The 16,853-nt window shown below is 42.0% G+C and overlaps 1 protein-coding gene across 2 annotated transcripts in view; it reads left to right on the top strand.

Annotated features, from left to right (window-relative positions):
• Positions 1-1,300: 1,300 nt before the first annotated feature.
• rnf44 (ring finger protein 44) overlaps positions 1,301-16,853 on the top strand; it is a 143,230-nt gene continuing 127,677 nt past the window's right edge. For both annotated transcript variants that reach the window (XM_055643064.1, XM_055643063.1), the window contains exon 1: positions 1,301-1,723. In XM_055643064.1, the coding sequence (XP_055499039.1) occupies positions 1,474-1,723 (250 nt within the window). In that variant the 5' untranslated portion in view covers positions 1,301-1,473. The remainder of the gene's footprint in view (positions 1,724-16,853) is intronic.

Genomic DNA, 16,853 nt, shown 5'->3' with positions numbered 1-16,853 from the left:
TAAATAGGAAAGATTTGGCAGATCGGGGCCAAATAAGAGCAGGTGGGACTAGCAAATGATCATGCCATTTTGATCGGCATGGGCAAGTTGTGCCGAAGGGCCTGTTTATGTGCTGTATGTCTCTAGGAACACAGCAGGTCAGGCAGCATCTGTGGAGGTCAGTGGACCGATGACATCTATCCATTTCCCCGCCACAGATGCAGCCTTACCCGCTGAGTACCTCCTTTGTTTTTTTGTTCAAGAGTCAAAAGTCAAGAGTGTTTTATTGTCATATGTCCCAGATAGGGCAATTAAATTCAAGCTTTGAGGGGTGGATTGGGGGAAGGGATAGAAGTGACTATAATAGGGTTTGTGGCACTGTGCGTGGCTCCAACCATTTGTTTGTGCTGGAATCTACTTTGGAGATCACCAGGGTTCTGGATCAATTTTATTAAATGAGGAAGGGCTGAGGAGAGGAGAAGGGTGGGAGAGTTCGGAAACGTCCATTGATTTAAATGTGTCACGCATCTTCCACCCTTTCTGGCAGGAGATTCCAGGCAGTGAACATGTTCTGGATGAAAAATGTACACGGCTCTTATCCACTTGGACCGGTTACCTCAAAGCAATGCCTCCTCTTTATTCAAGTCTGCTAAGGAAACAAAACACACCACAATATTAGATACTAAGAGAATGATTGACAAGGGGTTAGAGCTGGGAAGTGGCGCTGAGGTAGAAGATCAGCCACGAGAGGAAGGCCGGTTAGCTAGCTGCTGTTTATTGCATATGCTCTGAATCTTTCATCAGATGGGAGCAGGTGGTGAAGCCAGCGGGAGGGCAAGTGAAATCTTACCCAGCATCCGGCGACGGGAATCGATGCGTCGAGTCTGAGGGTGGATCTGAAGCGCTGGTTCCGGGAAGGTTTGGCTGAACACAAAGTATCGGCTGAAACCATGGAATGACTGTATCAATGTGAGCCGGCATCGGTCGGGTGTACGCACATTGACAGGCTCACACACATACACACAGTGATAACCAGTGAGGCAGGGGGGCTAGCATTAGGCAGAGCACCTCAGCAGCGGAGTTGTGTGTTCACACACACACACACACAAGTTACTGCACTCACCACAAAGTTTTACAGTCAGGTTTCCTGGGAGAGGGGCGGAAACTCTCCCGTGGTTTTCTGCACCGAGCGGGTGGGGTTAGAGGGAGGGAGGAAGAAGAAGAAGAGGAAAAGCAAAAGTGGGTGGAATATATTGGTGACACAGACCGGCTGCGATCATTCTGCTTATGTTGGACTTTAAAGTTTGTTTCCCGCCAGGATCCCGGGTTATACTAAGGGCAGCAGGGATGGAAAAACCCCCACCGATTTAAAGGGGCAACGCTGCGGCTGATCTGATGGAAAGTTTAACGTCTGCGATTAAGGTTTCGCTTCGAGGAGGTGGGGAGGAGAGGAAAGGAGAGAGCCTTTTTTCTTATTTCGAGCAATTGTGAAAGATGCCGAGGATGAGCGGTGCCCAGCCGAACGGGGATCCCCGGCTGCTCCCCCGGTTCAGTCCGATGCTTCCAACCAAGCGGTGCCAAGGGCGAGGAATTGGCCAGCAGGCCGATCAGCTGGATGCCTCTGATCGAGAGGAGACGCGCCTCCCGATGCAGCATTTCGACGGCCGGCGGCCCCAGGCCAGCGCCCCGAACAGCGGCTGTAGCCCCGGGCGGCCCCGGCGGACAGCCCGGCTCTCCCCGCCAGGTAAGCGGGACGTTTCAGTCATGGTGGCGGCCGCTACATATCCATACTCACTGATCTCTTTTAATGGTTGCATTCTCTGTATTTTTGCTCGCAGTCTCAAATTTATTTTGTATTTGTTAATATAAATTAAGGTTCTAGTGCTGATCCACAAATCAATGTACGTCTGTCACTGTCCCCCACTTTCTGTATGAATTAAGGGAGGATGTGTTTTAATAGACATTAAAGTTTGAACTTCTATTACCAAGTCGGTTGTACAGTGAAGTGCTGGGGTTGGCCAGGAAATTTCCTGGGGCTCTTGTTCTTGGACATGCTTTTGTTGGCATTATAGATATTTTTTATTCTATTCCTGGAAAAGAAATAAACCAACCCATGTTAGTTTAAAACAATACAATAATTCAATCCACGCCACTCCTCACTCCATCCTCTCTCCAAAGCTTATCATATATTTGCCTCCATCTGCTCTCCTGCTGTTGAGGAAGCTTGGATTTCAATTCATAGCCGGCAGCCTTAATGTTTGTGGGAGTAAACATTACACATTGACACTGTTGCTGCGGCTGAGTTCAGGTTGTTGAGATAACTGCCACAAAAAAAAAGTCCTCCCAGTTCCTTTTGTATGCAGAAGTTAGAACGGGGTCAGTAAATTCAGACATAGGATGTTAATTAAATAAATGCTCTAATTAGAAGGAATAGTTTCAGCAGAACATCTCCACGGCAACTTATTTTTGTCTGGGCGAATACAAATTAGGGCGGTGTGGGAATTGAAGAAATACGATCCAACGGAGGAATTAGTCGAAAAAAAAGAAATATATATTTTCAAGGATGTAGTTAAGCCATTTCCAACTTCAACTGTCAACAGAGTCACTTTTGATAGTTAGAATAAGTTGTCAATTCTGGTTGCTTGTTTATATATAGTTAACCAATTATATAAAATCAAAGTGTTGGAAAATACTCAGTAGCTCAGGAGATATTTGCGGAGAAATTAAAAAAAACGAGTTAAAAAAGATTAGTTTAATCGGAACTGGCCATTTCAGCAACAAACAAGATTCTGACAAATAGGAAATTGATGGATTCATTATTGATTCCTGAGGGCTGCCAAGTGCCGCGATGAAAGATGAATTGCTGCTTCTCAAGCTGTGCTGGGCTTCACTGGAACAAGATGCCAAAGTGAGTGGAAAGGAGAATTTAACTGGCCATGACTGAAAGCTAAAGGCTGCCCATGTGATGCGTGAGAACAATGCCCAGTCTATCGTGGGCATTGACCTCTACAACATTGAAGGGATCTATTGAAGGCACTGCCTCAAAATGCAACCAGCTTCATCAGGGATCCCATACCACCCTGGCCACGCTCACATTTCACTCTTGTTATCTGGAAATTGTAAAGTCAAGGTTCTGGAGCAGCTTGTTCCCAAAAACTATCAGGCTGTGGAATATTATGAACTCCAACTAAACTTTGAACTACACTAGCAAGAACTAGTAAGAATTTGATTGTTCTGTTTCGGTACATAAGGCAATCAAATACTGTTGACTCCTGACTTTGAAATTATTATATAGTTGGCTTCTCTTATGTTGAGGGAATGCATCATGAGCACTGAATGCTGTATGACAGATTGGAAGAAGTACAAGTGAAATGTTGCTTTGCTTGGAAGGAGAGTTAGGGACTCTGGATGACGGGTTGGTCATGTTAAAAGGGTAAGTGCAACATCTCACAGTTTCAGCATATAGTTTTGTTTTTGTTCTCTAATTTTCTTGATTTAACTATTAAGCAGATAGCCCCCAAAATATTATACCACCTGGATAACCTTCTCACAGGCATTCATTTATACACTTCGCCTTCCCCCTCTCCTCAGCATTAAACACACATGTTTTCTCACTTCTCCAGCTCGACAAAAGGTCATTGAGAGTTAATTCTGTTTTACTGTCCACTGATCTGTTGAAGATTTTTGGCATTCCCTGATCTTTTTTTCCGATTTCCAACATCTACAGTTTTATTTTCATTTTAAAATAAATACAAATAAAAGTAGCCTTCTTCTTGCTACTGCCTAACAAAGAGGTGGACATTTCACAATCTTGGGTGTTGTATTCCACTACACTGATTTTTACAGATTATTTCCATCACATCATGAGCTGTGTCTATTTTTTTCTCCAAAATTGCCTAGAGTTGTGGACCCAGCCCAGTCCATCACGACCAATTTCCTTTCTGGGATAAATAAAGTTTTATCGTATCATATTGTATCGTAAACCAACCTCCCTCCCATCTACTCCATCTGCACTTCACCCTGTGTCGGCAAGGCCACCAACATAAACAGGACGAGTCTCACCCCGGTCTCTCTTCTCCCCTCTCTCATCAGGCAAGAGGTACCGAAGTTTGAAAAAACATACTTCCGGATTCGGAGACCGTTTCTTCCCAGCTGTTTTATTCCATAGCATTAGATATTGCAAACACTGAAGGAAGTAACTTTTTTCATTCATCAACATCATAATCGGAGTAAAATAGATCTGGAGGAAGCAAGTTTGTAATGTATATTACTTCAAACACAATTGGCATTAAATGAAATAATAACTACAATGTATACTATGGTCATGTGTGGAAGGATGATAGCTTTGTAATTTGCTGTAATTAAAAAACAATAGAATATTTATTGTTGAAAGTTATTTAAATATGAAGGATTTATTTGTGGTGATTTTGCTTGGTGATTTAATTTGGGTATTTTGGGATGCCCGTCATGAACAAAAATAATTCTGCTTCATTAATAAAAGCAAAAATTGGTGTTTATTTCGATGTTCCCCTGAGCTGAATGGCATGGGCCATGAGCTAATATGTTTTTCTTACCCATCTACCCCGACATTATAGATAGCAAAGATCTTATAGCTATAAGATCTTTGATAGATAGTGCATAGACTCCGAGGAACACAGGGCAGCTACATAATAACATCCTGTTGCTATAGTAATAGCCAGCTGCTGAGAGACACAACTTCCAGTCTCCAAACTCTATTTTTTTTTGTTTTTCAATTTTCCATTTTTATGGGAAGCTGACATTTAAAAAGTAGCCTGAAAATTGCATGGTTATGGAGTACTCCAGTGGGAGAAAATGAGTAGCAGGAACTTTGGCCCAACTGCACTATTTATAGATGTCTGTTCCAGAAAGCTGTGATCATGGAGCCTACAGAGGAACATAAAGGCCAACAGGATCCCATCCTTGTAGCTGAAAATGTTGCAAAGTGCACAATGACATGGACACTGAGTTATTAACAATTGTTCTGGACACTGCATAATTTTATCATGGCAGCCAGGATTATTAAGAATAATTAACAGTATTTAAAATACATGGAATGGAAAGGTTTAGTGATATATGGGACAAACGCGGGCAAATGAGAATGGCTCAAATGGACATGGTCGGAATGGACAAGTAGGGCCAAAAGGCCTGTTTTTGTGATTTATGACTATGACTCTCAATAAAGCTGCATCATTCATTTTTTTAAAATCATGATACTGCTATATTAATGTAAATACACTCCTGGATTTCCAATGTCAGGGAAGGACAGCTCCCAGTCCTTCTCTATTCTGGTGAAAATATGATCACAGGTACTGACCAATAGCGAATGACACTGAAAAGATTAAGCAATCCTCCTCAGTTAGAGGCAGTTAATGAAGAATACTAGCTACTAATATCCACAATGTCCAATGTCCACAATGCGGTAGAGACAAATCAGACAGTACTCTCTCTAGCTTATGGAAGAACCATTCAGAAGACTGGAGATAAAGTGTTCCTGGATCTCGTAGTGCATCCTTTCAAGTTTCTGTATCTTCCACTGACAGACGTGGGAGGAGAAGGAATGACTGGGGTGGGACATGCAAGATGTAGTCAATGGTGGGGAGTCTGGTTTGTGTGATGGACTCGGCAACATCCATAACTCTCTGCAATGTCTTGTGGTCTTAGGCAGAACTGTTCCCAAACCACACTCTGATGCACCCCAACAGTATGCTTTCTATGGCACATCTGTAGACATTTTGTAAGATTCATGCTCCATCCAATCTCAAATGAAGATTTTTTTAAATGTAAGAAAAAAGTGTTCTAAACATTTTGTCCACTAGAGTATATATTGTGTAGAGCAAGGATTAATACTATTATTTTCTTTGTATATGCTGTTCTTCCTCAACAAATTTACACCATGGGGCATGATTTCCTAAAGTCACTGTTGTTTCCAGGTTTCAAGTTTTCTTGGATTTGCTGGCTGAGATATGAATATGTTTTGCTTAATCTGCTTTCCTGCTGTATAATTATAAATTAAAACCCTTTTTACCCCAGCAGCAGATTCTTGCCATAATTGGACATTTATCTGATGCATTCACTTATGTTCAATCAAAAAGCTATGTGCAAGTCAACATGAATTTAGGGCTAAATTTGTAGTCACAGAGATGTGAGAGTAACACGGTTAATGTTTTAATAATCAGAAATAATTTAGACAAATTTGACAGGCACATGCAGCTCCTAAAAATGTAGTCAAGAAGTTAATGAAATGTGAGATAAACTTCACCAGCTGAATGGTCTGATTTGAGTAATGGAGTCGTACAGCGCAGAAAGGGCCCTTCAGCCTAAATTGCCCATGCCAACTGTGATGCCTATCTGCACTAATTCCATTTGTCTGCACTAGGCACATATGCCTCAACTACTTACATGTCCAAGTACCTGTTTCCATGTCTTTAAAACATTGTAATTGTATCTCTATCACTTGTTTGGGAAGTTCATTCCATCATCTTCTGTGTGGAAAAAAATGATCCTCAAATCTCCTTTAAATATCTCCCCTCTCACTTCAAACCGTGCCCTCTAATTTTAGACTTCCCCTCATCCAAGGGGAAAAAAACTCTGATTATCCATCCAATCTCTGTTCCTCGTCATGTTATAAACATCAATAAGGTCAAATTTATCCTCTTGCTTCAGGTCGAATGATCAGCTGTTTATATTCTCAAAAGTGGCTCACGGGTTAAATCTAAAATGCAACTTCCCTTCAGAAAGCAGTCTGAAAAATGCTATTGATTGCAAATAAGTACTTGGATTTTTCATTAGAGAACCAGAGGGCATTAGTTTGCATTACTGAGAGCATGGCGCCCATTTAAACCAGGATTGAGCTCCTACTTCAATCCCTCCTCAGCCAGACTTTTGTTCACATCCAGAATGAATACACAAATGTTTTCCTGACCTTCCTCAATGCTCCATAAACTTGTTTTGAGGAACCCTGCAGTCTGAATTCTATCCTGTACAAGTTGTGCTTATCCATCGCACTTGTACTCTTATTGTCTTCCCCGGCCTTAAATTTAAATAATTCACTCTTGTGTTTAAATTTGTTAATAATTTTATAACTATAAAAGCTACCTCTATAATTCTTTCACCTCATCTTGTCAAGATGTCTGCATTTCCAGGAACCTTTTGAAGCCCATTTCCACATCTCTGTTAATCTCTCCATCTTTTCTCTTTTTCTAAACAGTATTTATCGACATCACTCTGTGGAGCAATAAAGTGGCCTGGGACACATGACCTGCAGCAGTCTGTTTTATGCAGCAAACAAAGTCAATGTTATTGTGTGGGGGGAGTCAGTTTAAAGAGTGGATGAGATGGAAATTACAGATTATTTTCCCAATAAAAACAGGGGGATTGTTAAAAAAAAAAACCAATGAAAGGAGGAATGTAATGTACACATTTTGTGTAAAATTCAATCCCAGTATGTACTCTGTTGTCACTCTATGCAGCCTTCCTTTTTGACGGGTGAAATACAGCTTTTTCAGTCTTCCTTCCTAATTTATTTCAATAGCTACTTTGTTTTTACCTGCTGCATCTATGAATGGGCTGATTTTTATTTTGTCTACATATAATTTTTCTTGAATATCTTGTCATTTAAGTGACATTAATGTACTGCTAAATGACAGAGCAGTTTAACAAATTAAAATGCAAATGTGCAAAAGCATTTGAAATTAATATTAATTTCAATCTAAGCACTTTCAGAGCAAATAAACTTTATCTTTCATGAACTGCTGTGGGAGAAAAAAAGATCAATAATGAAGATATGTTTTGCAAGCCTTTACGTTAATTTAATTTTTGTAGTACATGCTCTCTAATGGCACAGTAACTCAGTCAGCTGTGGTTAACCAGAATGAGATTGCACATCTGAAAAACAGATTATATGTGCCTGTACTTTTGAAAATGTTCCTGTAACACAAAATGGTTAGATTTATTTTATAAACTTGGTTGTATAATAGTTTATGTGCAAGTTAAGTGCTTGGATTTTTGATTTTTGTTTGGACAAGGATAATTAATGAAATTTCCCAGACCATTTCCTATTGAAACCTTTTGAGGCTTTGCATGCAAAGGTTGTGGTAATGTGATGCAGTCCTTTCCTCGATCAGTACCTTGATTGCCTTTGGTTTCAGTCAGGAAAGCAATTGTAGATTTAATTTCAATTCTAAGTTGGTGTAACTTTTAACATTTCTCACTCTACACTTAAGAAACTAAACAAAAATGGTATGCAGGTGAAGAATTTAACTGCACCTTATATTTTCTGACGAAATGACAAGACTGAAGTTGAGGGGATAACCTATCTAATATGTTTGAAATGATTAAGTATTTGGGTGTGATACAAAGCACCTTCAGCGGTACTGAATGGAAGGTTAATGTTTGAGCAAAGCCATTCAGGTGTAAAATCAAGAAGTATGTTCATCAAAAGGACACTGTAACTCAGTGGGTCAGGCAGTATCTCTGGAGAACATGGACAGCTGACATTTTGGGTTAGAACCCTTCTTACTGACTGTTTGGAGGGTGCAGGAAGAAAGCTGGAAGAGAAGAGAAGCGGGACAAAGCATAGCAGGTAATAGGTTGTCACAGGCAAATGGGCAGAAGATTGGAACAATTGCCAGAATTGCCAGTGATTAAAGCAGAATCTGCGGGATAAACTGATTGAAGAGTTGCGAATTGTGAAGCCAGAGGAAGATATGTGGGAGGAAGGGAGGGGAGAAATAGCTGTAAGTCCAGGTGGGGCTCCAGGGAACAAAGGGGTGTTGTGTGGAACCAAAGGGGTGGGGAAGGGGGGGTTTGTTAGAGGTTACCTAAACTTGGAGAATTTAATGTTCATACTGTTGGGTTGCAAGCTACTCCCCAAGCGGAATATGAGATTCTGTTCCTCCAGTCTGCCTGTGGTCTCACACTGGCAATGTAGGAGGCTCAGGACCGAAAGGTGAATACGGAAATGGGGAGGGGTGTTAAAATGGTTAGCAAATGGAACGTTTGTAATTAGTAATTGAGATAAGCAGAATTGCAACAAATTAAAATTTGTATTAACAAAATTGTTTTGGAGTTGGAACCAATAAACATTGTGCAACTTCTGAGGGTAATTACACTGGACTTTTAAGTAACATGTACTATCTCAATATTCAGTTGCCACAGCAAATACAATATACTGGAATGTCTCAAATCAAGATGAGTGCATACTTTCTCATAAACTGATTGTCATTATGCGGAGTAAATCTACAACATCATAAAATAGGTAAAAGGCTGATGCAGCAGATACCTTTGTGGTTGGACTTTAGATTGGAAAAATAGACAGGACATGGTATATATAGTGGGGAGTGAGTGAGATATTGAAAAATCCTGGCTGGATACCATTGGAATGGTTGAATGTGACTTTGGGGTCAGACATTATGGCACCATATCACTGTTAAATGTGAATTACAAGATTCTTGCTAAGTCCGTTATCAACTGAGTAGAGTCTGCCTTGTTATAGATAATCCACCTGCAATGGACCAGGGAGGAAGATCTCTGACAAACTAGTGTTGCCCAACAATATGATCTGTATGTAGGACATGGGTCTGGACTCTTGCCCGTCAGCATGGAACTGTGGAAGGCCTTTGACAGAATGCGACCCACATAATTTTTTTTAAGGGGAAAAAAGACTTTAGGAAGGGATATAACTGCTGTATGGAACCATTGGTAGCAAAGTCCAAATTGGCAAGTAGGATATAGAGAGTTTACTGATCACAGCTGGAATCAGGCAGAGCTGCCCTCTCTCCCCTGGCTAGTTTGTGTTTTGGAAGAGGGATGACATTCCCAGGAACTGGGGGCACTCAAGTCAAAGTCTCCCTGCACATGGACAGCATTGCATTCTTTATACTTTGGTGATACAATGCGGAAACAGGCCTGTCGGTCCCCTGAGTCTGTGCCGACCAGTGATTGCCCCGTACATTAGCACCATACTACACACTAGGGTCAATTTATAATTTTACAAAAGCCAATTAACTTCAAACCTTACATCATTGGGGTGTGGAATGAATCCGGAGCACCTGGAGAAAACATGTGCAGTCATAGTGAGAACTCCATACAGACAGCATCCTTAGTCAGGATCAAACCCGGATCTCTGGCTTTGCAAGCCAGCAGCTGTAGGATGGGGCAGTGGCACACCTGGTAGAGCTGTTGCCTCACAGCACAGAGAGCTGGGTTTGATACTCATATCCGGTGCTGACTGTGTGGAGTTTGCGCGTTCTCCCTGTGAACGTGTGGATTTCCTCAGGTGCTTCAGCTCCTACATACCAAATAAATGCAGGTTTGTAGGTTAATTGGCTTCTGTAAATTGCCCTTAGTGTGTAGGGAATGGGAGTGGAATAAGATTAAACTAGCATGAACAGGTGATCAACAGTTGGTGTGGACTATTTAATAGTGGAACGAAGGGCCTGTTTCCAAGCAGTATCTCTAAAACAAAAAAAAACTAAAGTGTCAGATGATCTTGGTGTGGCTTAAGTGTGTCTCATACTCCAGTGTAGCAAACTTCCAATTCTTCTGGAGATCCAGAATGGATTGCATCTGTAGACTAGTGGAGAAAAAAAAGTTCCTAATATAGGGTTGCAGGCTGCGTACAATTGCATAGAGCCCGATGACAAGTGGAGAGAGAGAGGGCCTGTCCAAACGAAATGCCGTTTTCTGCAGCCATACATTACACACAAGCAGACCCCAGACACAACATAATTACATTTATCTAAACTCCATCAAACTGTGATGGAAAAAAAAAACTGCAAAGTGTCAAAGATGATGGCTTGGTTAAGGCTCAAGTGTGCGAGGTCTCAGCCCCCGGTGTACTCGCAGTGTCCGGCCATTCCAGCCGCGCGGGGCAACTAGGCCCCAATTCTTCTTGGAGACTCGGGCAGAATTCGCCGTTGCAGAAGCCCCGAAATCTGTCTCCCCCCAGGGACTAGTGGAGTCCACAGAAAAAAAAGTTCCTAATATAGGGTTGCAGGCTGCGTACAATTGCATACCGCTCACCCGCTCGGCCAGCTCCGCCGATGACGAATGAGTGTGTTGCATTGTGCTCAAGACATCCATCTACAGGTCTCCTGGTGTTTTAGAATACCCCATCACCAGAATAACAAAAACTACCAGACAAAGCATAGTGGCACAGGTCAGAGGCCGCTGCTGGCCAGAGCCGCGCCGCCTACCAGTTGCATTGTGCCAGCGGTATCCTGGTGTTTAGAATACCTCATCACCAGAATGCCCAGCACAGCATAGTGGCACAGTCAGGGCAGTACAGTGGTCCAGCGGTTGAGCTGCGGCCTTACGCTGCCAGAGATCTGGGTTCGAACTTGACTACAGATGCTGCCTGTATCCTGATGTTTTTATTCTTATTGTCCGAGTGATCCAGTGCAGAGTGGAGAGCCAGCGAGATTGCAACCCCTTTTGTTCTGTTGTGGCAGTAGGTGAATTGTCGTGGATCTAGGTCCTTATCAAGAGAGGAATTGTCATAACGAACCTCGTAAAACACTTCATCACGGTGCATTGGTAGTCATTGTGGCCTCTTCCTCTTCTTGGCCATCAAGGTTCATGCACAATAGTCACTACAGTGACGAGAATGTGGAGCCATCTACTACCAAAGAGACAACGGCTTCACAATTGTAATGAAGATGAAAAACGGTGGGAAAATTTTAAAAACACAGAGAAGAGAACTTGTTCGATGTAATAAACATTTTGTACAATACTTCATATGGATGTTTTCGAGTAATTATAACATGCAATTAGTTTTCCATGGGACTACAGAGTCTGAAGAAGGGCCTCGACCCGAAACGTCACCCATTCCTTCTCTCCAGAGATGCTGCCTGTCCCGCTGAGTTACTCCAGATTTTTGTGTCTTTCTAGAGTTTATTAAATGTTGTTTTGGCATGAGTGCTAGGAATACAATGTAGTATATTTTAAATGGGGAAATCTAAGGCATCAATGTGTGTCATGGCTGTTTTGCTTATGGTTGGTTGAATTGAGATAAACAATGACTCGTAAACACGAGTACATTAAAAATATCAGCAATGACTATATTTGTTTATCCCTTGGGCCACAATACACTTGATGAATAAATGCAAACAACGGTGTTTTCTGAAATGGCCAACTAATTATTTGAAAGTAGAGGGGGAAATCTGCTGGGTAAAATGTCAAAAACTATTTTCAGATCATAAGTTAGTAACACAAACGAAGGGAAATGCCCGTGTACTTAGCAACACAATGGCTAAATCAAGCCAATTTTCTCCAACAATTCGAGAAAAATTATAGTATGAACCTTTCAAATTATGCAAGTTTTAAAACTTGTTCCTCTGTAAATGGATGGCAACATTTAGTTTCCTCAATATTTCTACTGATATAGGAGCTAGGATATACCATGCCAGAGGCACAAATTCTATTTTCTGTTCTATCTTGTTCCGATTCAGTAAACACTAGATCAGATGGGATGATTGGGGCCCCAGGAAATGGTGACCTTAAAAGAACGCTTCACTTCCTCTGTTCCTACTCCCCATGCTGACCTGCTCAATGTTCCTCTTCCACAAGGGTCCAATGTTGATCAGTGATTCCTTTAATCATTCCAATGCTGACACTTTATTTGCTTCATGTGATGATGTATAACTTAATCTGGCTAATCTGCTGGAAAGCAATCTAGTGTTCTGATCAGAATCATTGCTTTAAATTTGGCCATTCAATTCCTGACTGATATACCACTGAGGAGACATCTTCCTTTCCATTTTTAGCCTTTGCTAATGAGTTGCAGGCAACAATTTCATTTGGATAATTCCTTAATGTGAAATTCCAAAAAGATTTGGTTTTAGTCTTTCTGATGAATGCCAGGAGCATAATGTCACATCTATACAGATACATTTTTTTCTCCTTTCCTTCATATATAACTGTAGTGAATCATATCAGTGTGTAGTTTTCGAGGATATTGACAGGTTTTTAGTACTTCTGTCAAGTACTTCATCACTCAACATCAACTGCATCAGTTCTGGTATTCGTAAACAGAGACACCTCAACGCAGAGGTCACAAAATGTGAATCCTGCTGCTTTTTCCCCTCCTTTCTCACACGGCCATACAAACTGAAGTAGATATCCCACCTCAAGGTAATCTCTGCAGTTTTATGTTAAATGATGAGCTAAAGGCAAAGTAAAGCATATTTGATTACATTATAACATTTCACTAAGCTGCACCTTCAAACCTGCAATATTACAGTACTTGGAAAGGTACTCCATCCATGTCCTGATCTGAGGGGTGGTGACACTTTAATAGGCTTTAACATCCTTGAATTATGGAAGGAGGAATTAGATCAGCTAACCTCTCCCTCATCTACAGTGCCCTTCATAATGTTTGGGACAAAGACCGTTTATTTAATTATTTGATTCTGAACTCCACAATTTCACATTTGTAATAGAAAAAAAATCATATGCGGTTAAAGTGCACATTGTCAGATTTTAATAAAGGCTACTTTTATACATTTCGGTTTCACCATGTAGAAAATACAGCAGTGTTTATGCATAGTCACGCGATTCATGGACATCACCAGTTGCTGGGTGTCTTCTCTGCCAGGTGATGCTCTGTCAGGCATGTATTGCTGCCATCTTTAGCTTATGCTTCAGTTTTCTCTTCAGCATATAAAAGGTATGCTCAATTGTGTTCAGATCGGGTGATTGACTTGGCCACTCAAGAATTTACCATTTTTTAGCTTTGAATAACTCCTTTGTTGCTTTAGCAGTATGTTTGGGATCATTGTCTTGCTGTAGAATGAACCGCCGGCCAATGAATTTTGAGGCATTTGCTTGAACTTGAGCAGATAGGATGTGTCTGTACACTTCAGAATTCATTATGTTACTACCATCAGCAGATGTATCATTAATGAAAATAAGTGAGCCAGTACCTTCAGCAGCCATACATGCCCAGGCCATAACACCCCCACCACTGTGTTTAAAGATGAGGTGGTATGCTTTGGATCTTGGGCAGTTCCTTCTCTCCTCCATACTTTGCTCTTGCCATCACTCTGATATAAGTTAATCTTTATCTCATCTGTCCACAAGACCTTTTTCCAGAACTGTGGTTGCTCTTTTAAGTACTTCTTGGCAAGCTGTAACCCAGCCATCCTATTTTTGCATCTTGCGGTGTAGCCTCTGTATTTCTGTTCATGAAGTCTTCTGCGGACAGTGGTCATTGACAAATTAACAACCGACTCCTGAAGAGTGTTTCTTATCTGTCTGACAGGTGTTTGGGGATTTTTTTTTATTATAGAGAGAATTCTTCTGTCATCAACTGTGGAGGTCTTCCTTGGCCTGCCAGTCTCTTTGCAATTAGTAAGCTCACCAGTGCACTCTTTCCTCTTGATGATGTTACAAACAGTTGATTTTGGTAAGCTTAAAGTTTGGCTGATGTCTCTAACAGTTTTATTCTTGTTTCTCAGTCTCATAATGGCTTCTTTGACTTTCATTGGCACAACTTTGGTCCTCATGTTGATAAACAGCAATAAAAGTTTCCAAATGTGATGTAAAGACTGGAGGAAAGACTAGGTGCTGTTAGCTCTCTTATTGTCACAGTCTGCCCTCTCCTCATTCTCATCCACTTCACCTCCCAGTACTTTTCCACTGGTACCTCCTTCTCCTCACCTGCCTGTCTGCCACTCCCCTCTCATCAGCCTAACTCTCCTCACCTGTTGCACTCAGTTGCCTCTGATCACCTATTAACCCAGTATATAGACTCTCCTCACCGTTCACATAGTGCCAGATTGTTCTCAGCATTCATGCAAGACTCTCCAGCGATTTCCCGACTGCCTACACGGATTCGAACCTGCCTGCCCCTGACCATTCCGTCCTGTCGTCTTCCCGGATAGCACCTCAGCCTTCTGTCCCCGACCTCCTGGTTTCTGTCTACCTCTCTCCTGGGCTGTTTGGTGTATCCCTGCAACGGCTCCTCGACTACCTGCCTGGCTTCGACTCTCCTTTCGTCTGTCCCTCGCTGGTTTGTTTGCATCGTGTGTTGGATCTCCTGGTTACCGGACCTTCCGCTACCCCGACTACGTCTCCTGCCTGCCCCTCTTCGGAACCCTCATTCAATCCTGAGCCTTTGTGAGTACGGTGTACCCATTCCTGTGTTACTTCTCTGTGTAACAGTATCGTAATAAGGCTCATTACCAATTATACCTGCCTGATGCTGTGCTGCTATTGGGTCCAAGCTATACCCGTTACACTTATAGCTACATTAAGGAGGCAATTATTACGCAACTGAGCAATTACAAACACCTGTGAAGCCAGTGTCTCAAACATTATGGTGCCCTGAAATGGGGGAACTATGTATAAACAGAGCTGTAATTTCTACATGGTGAAACCAAAATGTATAAAAATGGCCATTATTAATATCTGACAATGTGCACTTTAACCACATGTGCTCACCACAATATTCAACCTCTCCCTGGCCAAGTCCATGGTCCCTGCCTGCTTCAAAAGATCAACCATTGTACATGTGCCAAAGAATGCCTCTCCAGCCTGCTTGAATGACTACTGACCGGTGGCCCTCACCTCGGTAGTCATGATATGCTTCGAGAGGCTAATCAATCGCATCTGCGCATTCCTCCCTCGCACCATTGACCCGCTGCAGTTCGCATACCGTCCGAACGGTACCCGGGCGTGGCGTCGAAGAAAGAGAAGCCGAAGCAAAGAAGTCAAAGCCGAATGGAAACGAAGCCGAAACGCCAACAAACCAAAACCATACGAATACGAAAGATACTTCCTGGCTGCAAGAGGGCCAGGGCTGAGAACTGAATATTCAAGGGTATACCTCCTATCAAAAAGACAGACGGGTGGGCAGAGGGGGTGGGGTTGCCCTGTTGGTGAGGAATGAAATTCAGTCCCTTGCAAGGGGTGACATTGAAACAGGAGATGTGGAGTCAGTATGGATAGAACTAAGGAATTGTAAGGGTAAAAATACCCTAATGGGACTAATCTACAGGCCCCCAAACAGTAGCCTGGACATAGGGCGCAAGTTGAATCAGGAGTTAAAATTGGCATGTAGTAAAAGTAATGCTGTGGTTGTTATGGGAGATTTCAACATGCAGGTAGACTGGGAAAATCAGGTTGGTACTGGACCCCAAGAAAGGGACTTTGTAGAGTGCCTTTGTGATGGATTCTTTGAACAGCTTGTATTGGAGCCTACCAGGGAGAAGGCAATTCTGGATTTAGTGTTATGTAATGAACCGGATTTGATAAAGGACCTCGAGGTTAATGAGCCATTAGGAGGCAGTGACCATAACATGGTCAGGTTTAATCTACAATTGGAGAGGGAGAAGAGTAGATCAGAGGTGTCAGTGTTGCAGTTGAATAAAGAGGATTATGGGGCCATGAGGGAGGAGCTGGCCAAAGTTGACTGGAAAGATACACTAGCAGGGATGACAGTGGAACAACAATGGCAGGTATTTCTAGGAATAATACAGAAGGTGCAGGATCAGTTCATTCCTAGGAGGAAGAAAGATTCCAAGGGGAGAAAGGGACGACCATGGCTGACAAGGGACGTCAGAGACAGTATAAAAATTAAAGCGAAGAAGTACAACGTAACAAAGATGAGCGGGAAGCAAGAGGATTGGGTAATGTTTAAAGAACACCAGAAGATAACCAAAAAGACAATACGGGGAGAAAAGATGAGGTACGAAGGTAAGCTAGTCAAGAATATAAAGCAGGATAGTAAAAGCATCTTTAGGTATGTGAAGAGGAAAAAATTAGTTAAGACCAAAGTTGGACCCTTGAAGACCGAAAAAGGTGAATTTATTATGAGGAACAAGAAAATGGCAGATGAGTTGAACAGGTACTTT

This window comes from Leucoraja erinacea, chromosome 11, assembly GCF_028641065.1.
Source record: "Leucoraja erinacea ecotype New England chromosome 11, Leri_hhj_1, whole genome shotgun sequence".
In the NCBI taxonomy this organism is placed as follows: domain Eukaryota; kingdom Metazoa; phylum Chordata; class Chondrichthyes; order Rajiformes; family Rajidae; genus Leucoraja; species Leucoraja erinaceus.
This window is presented reverse-complemented; position numbering and strand designations above follow the sequence as displayed.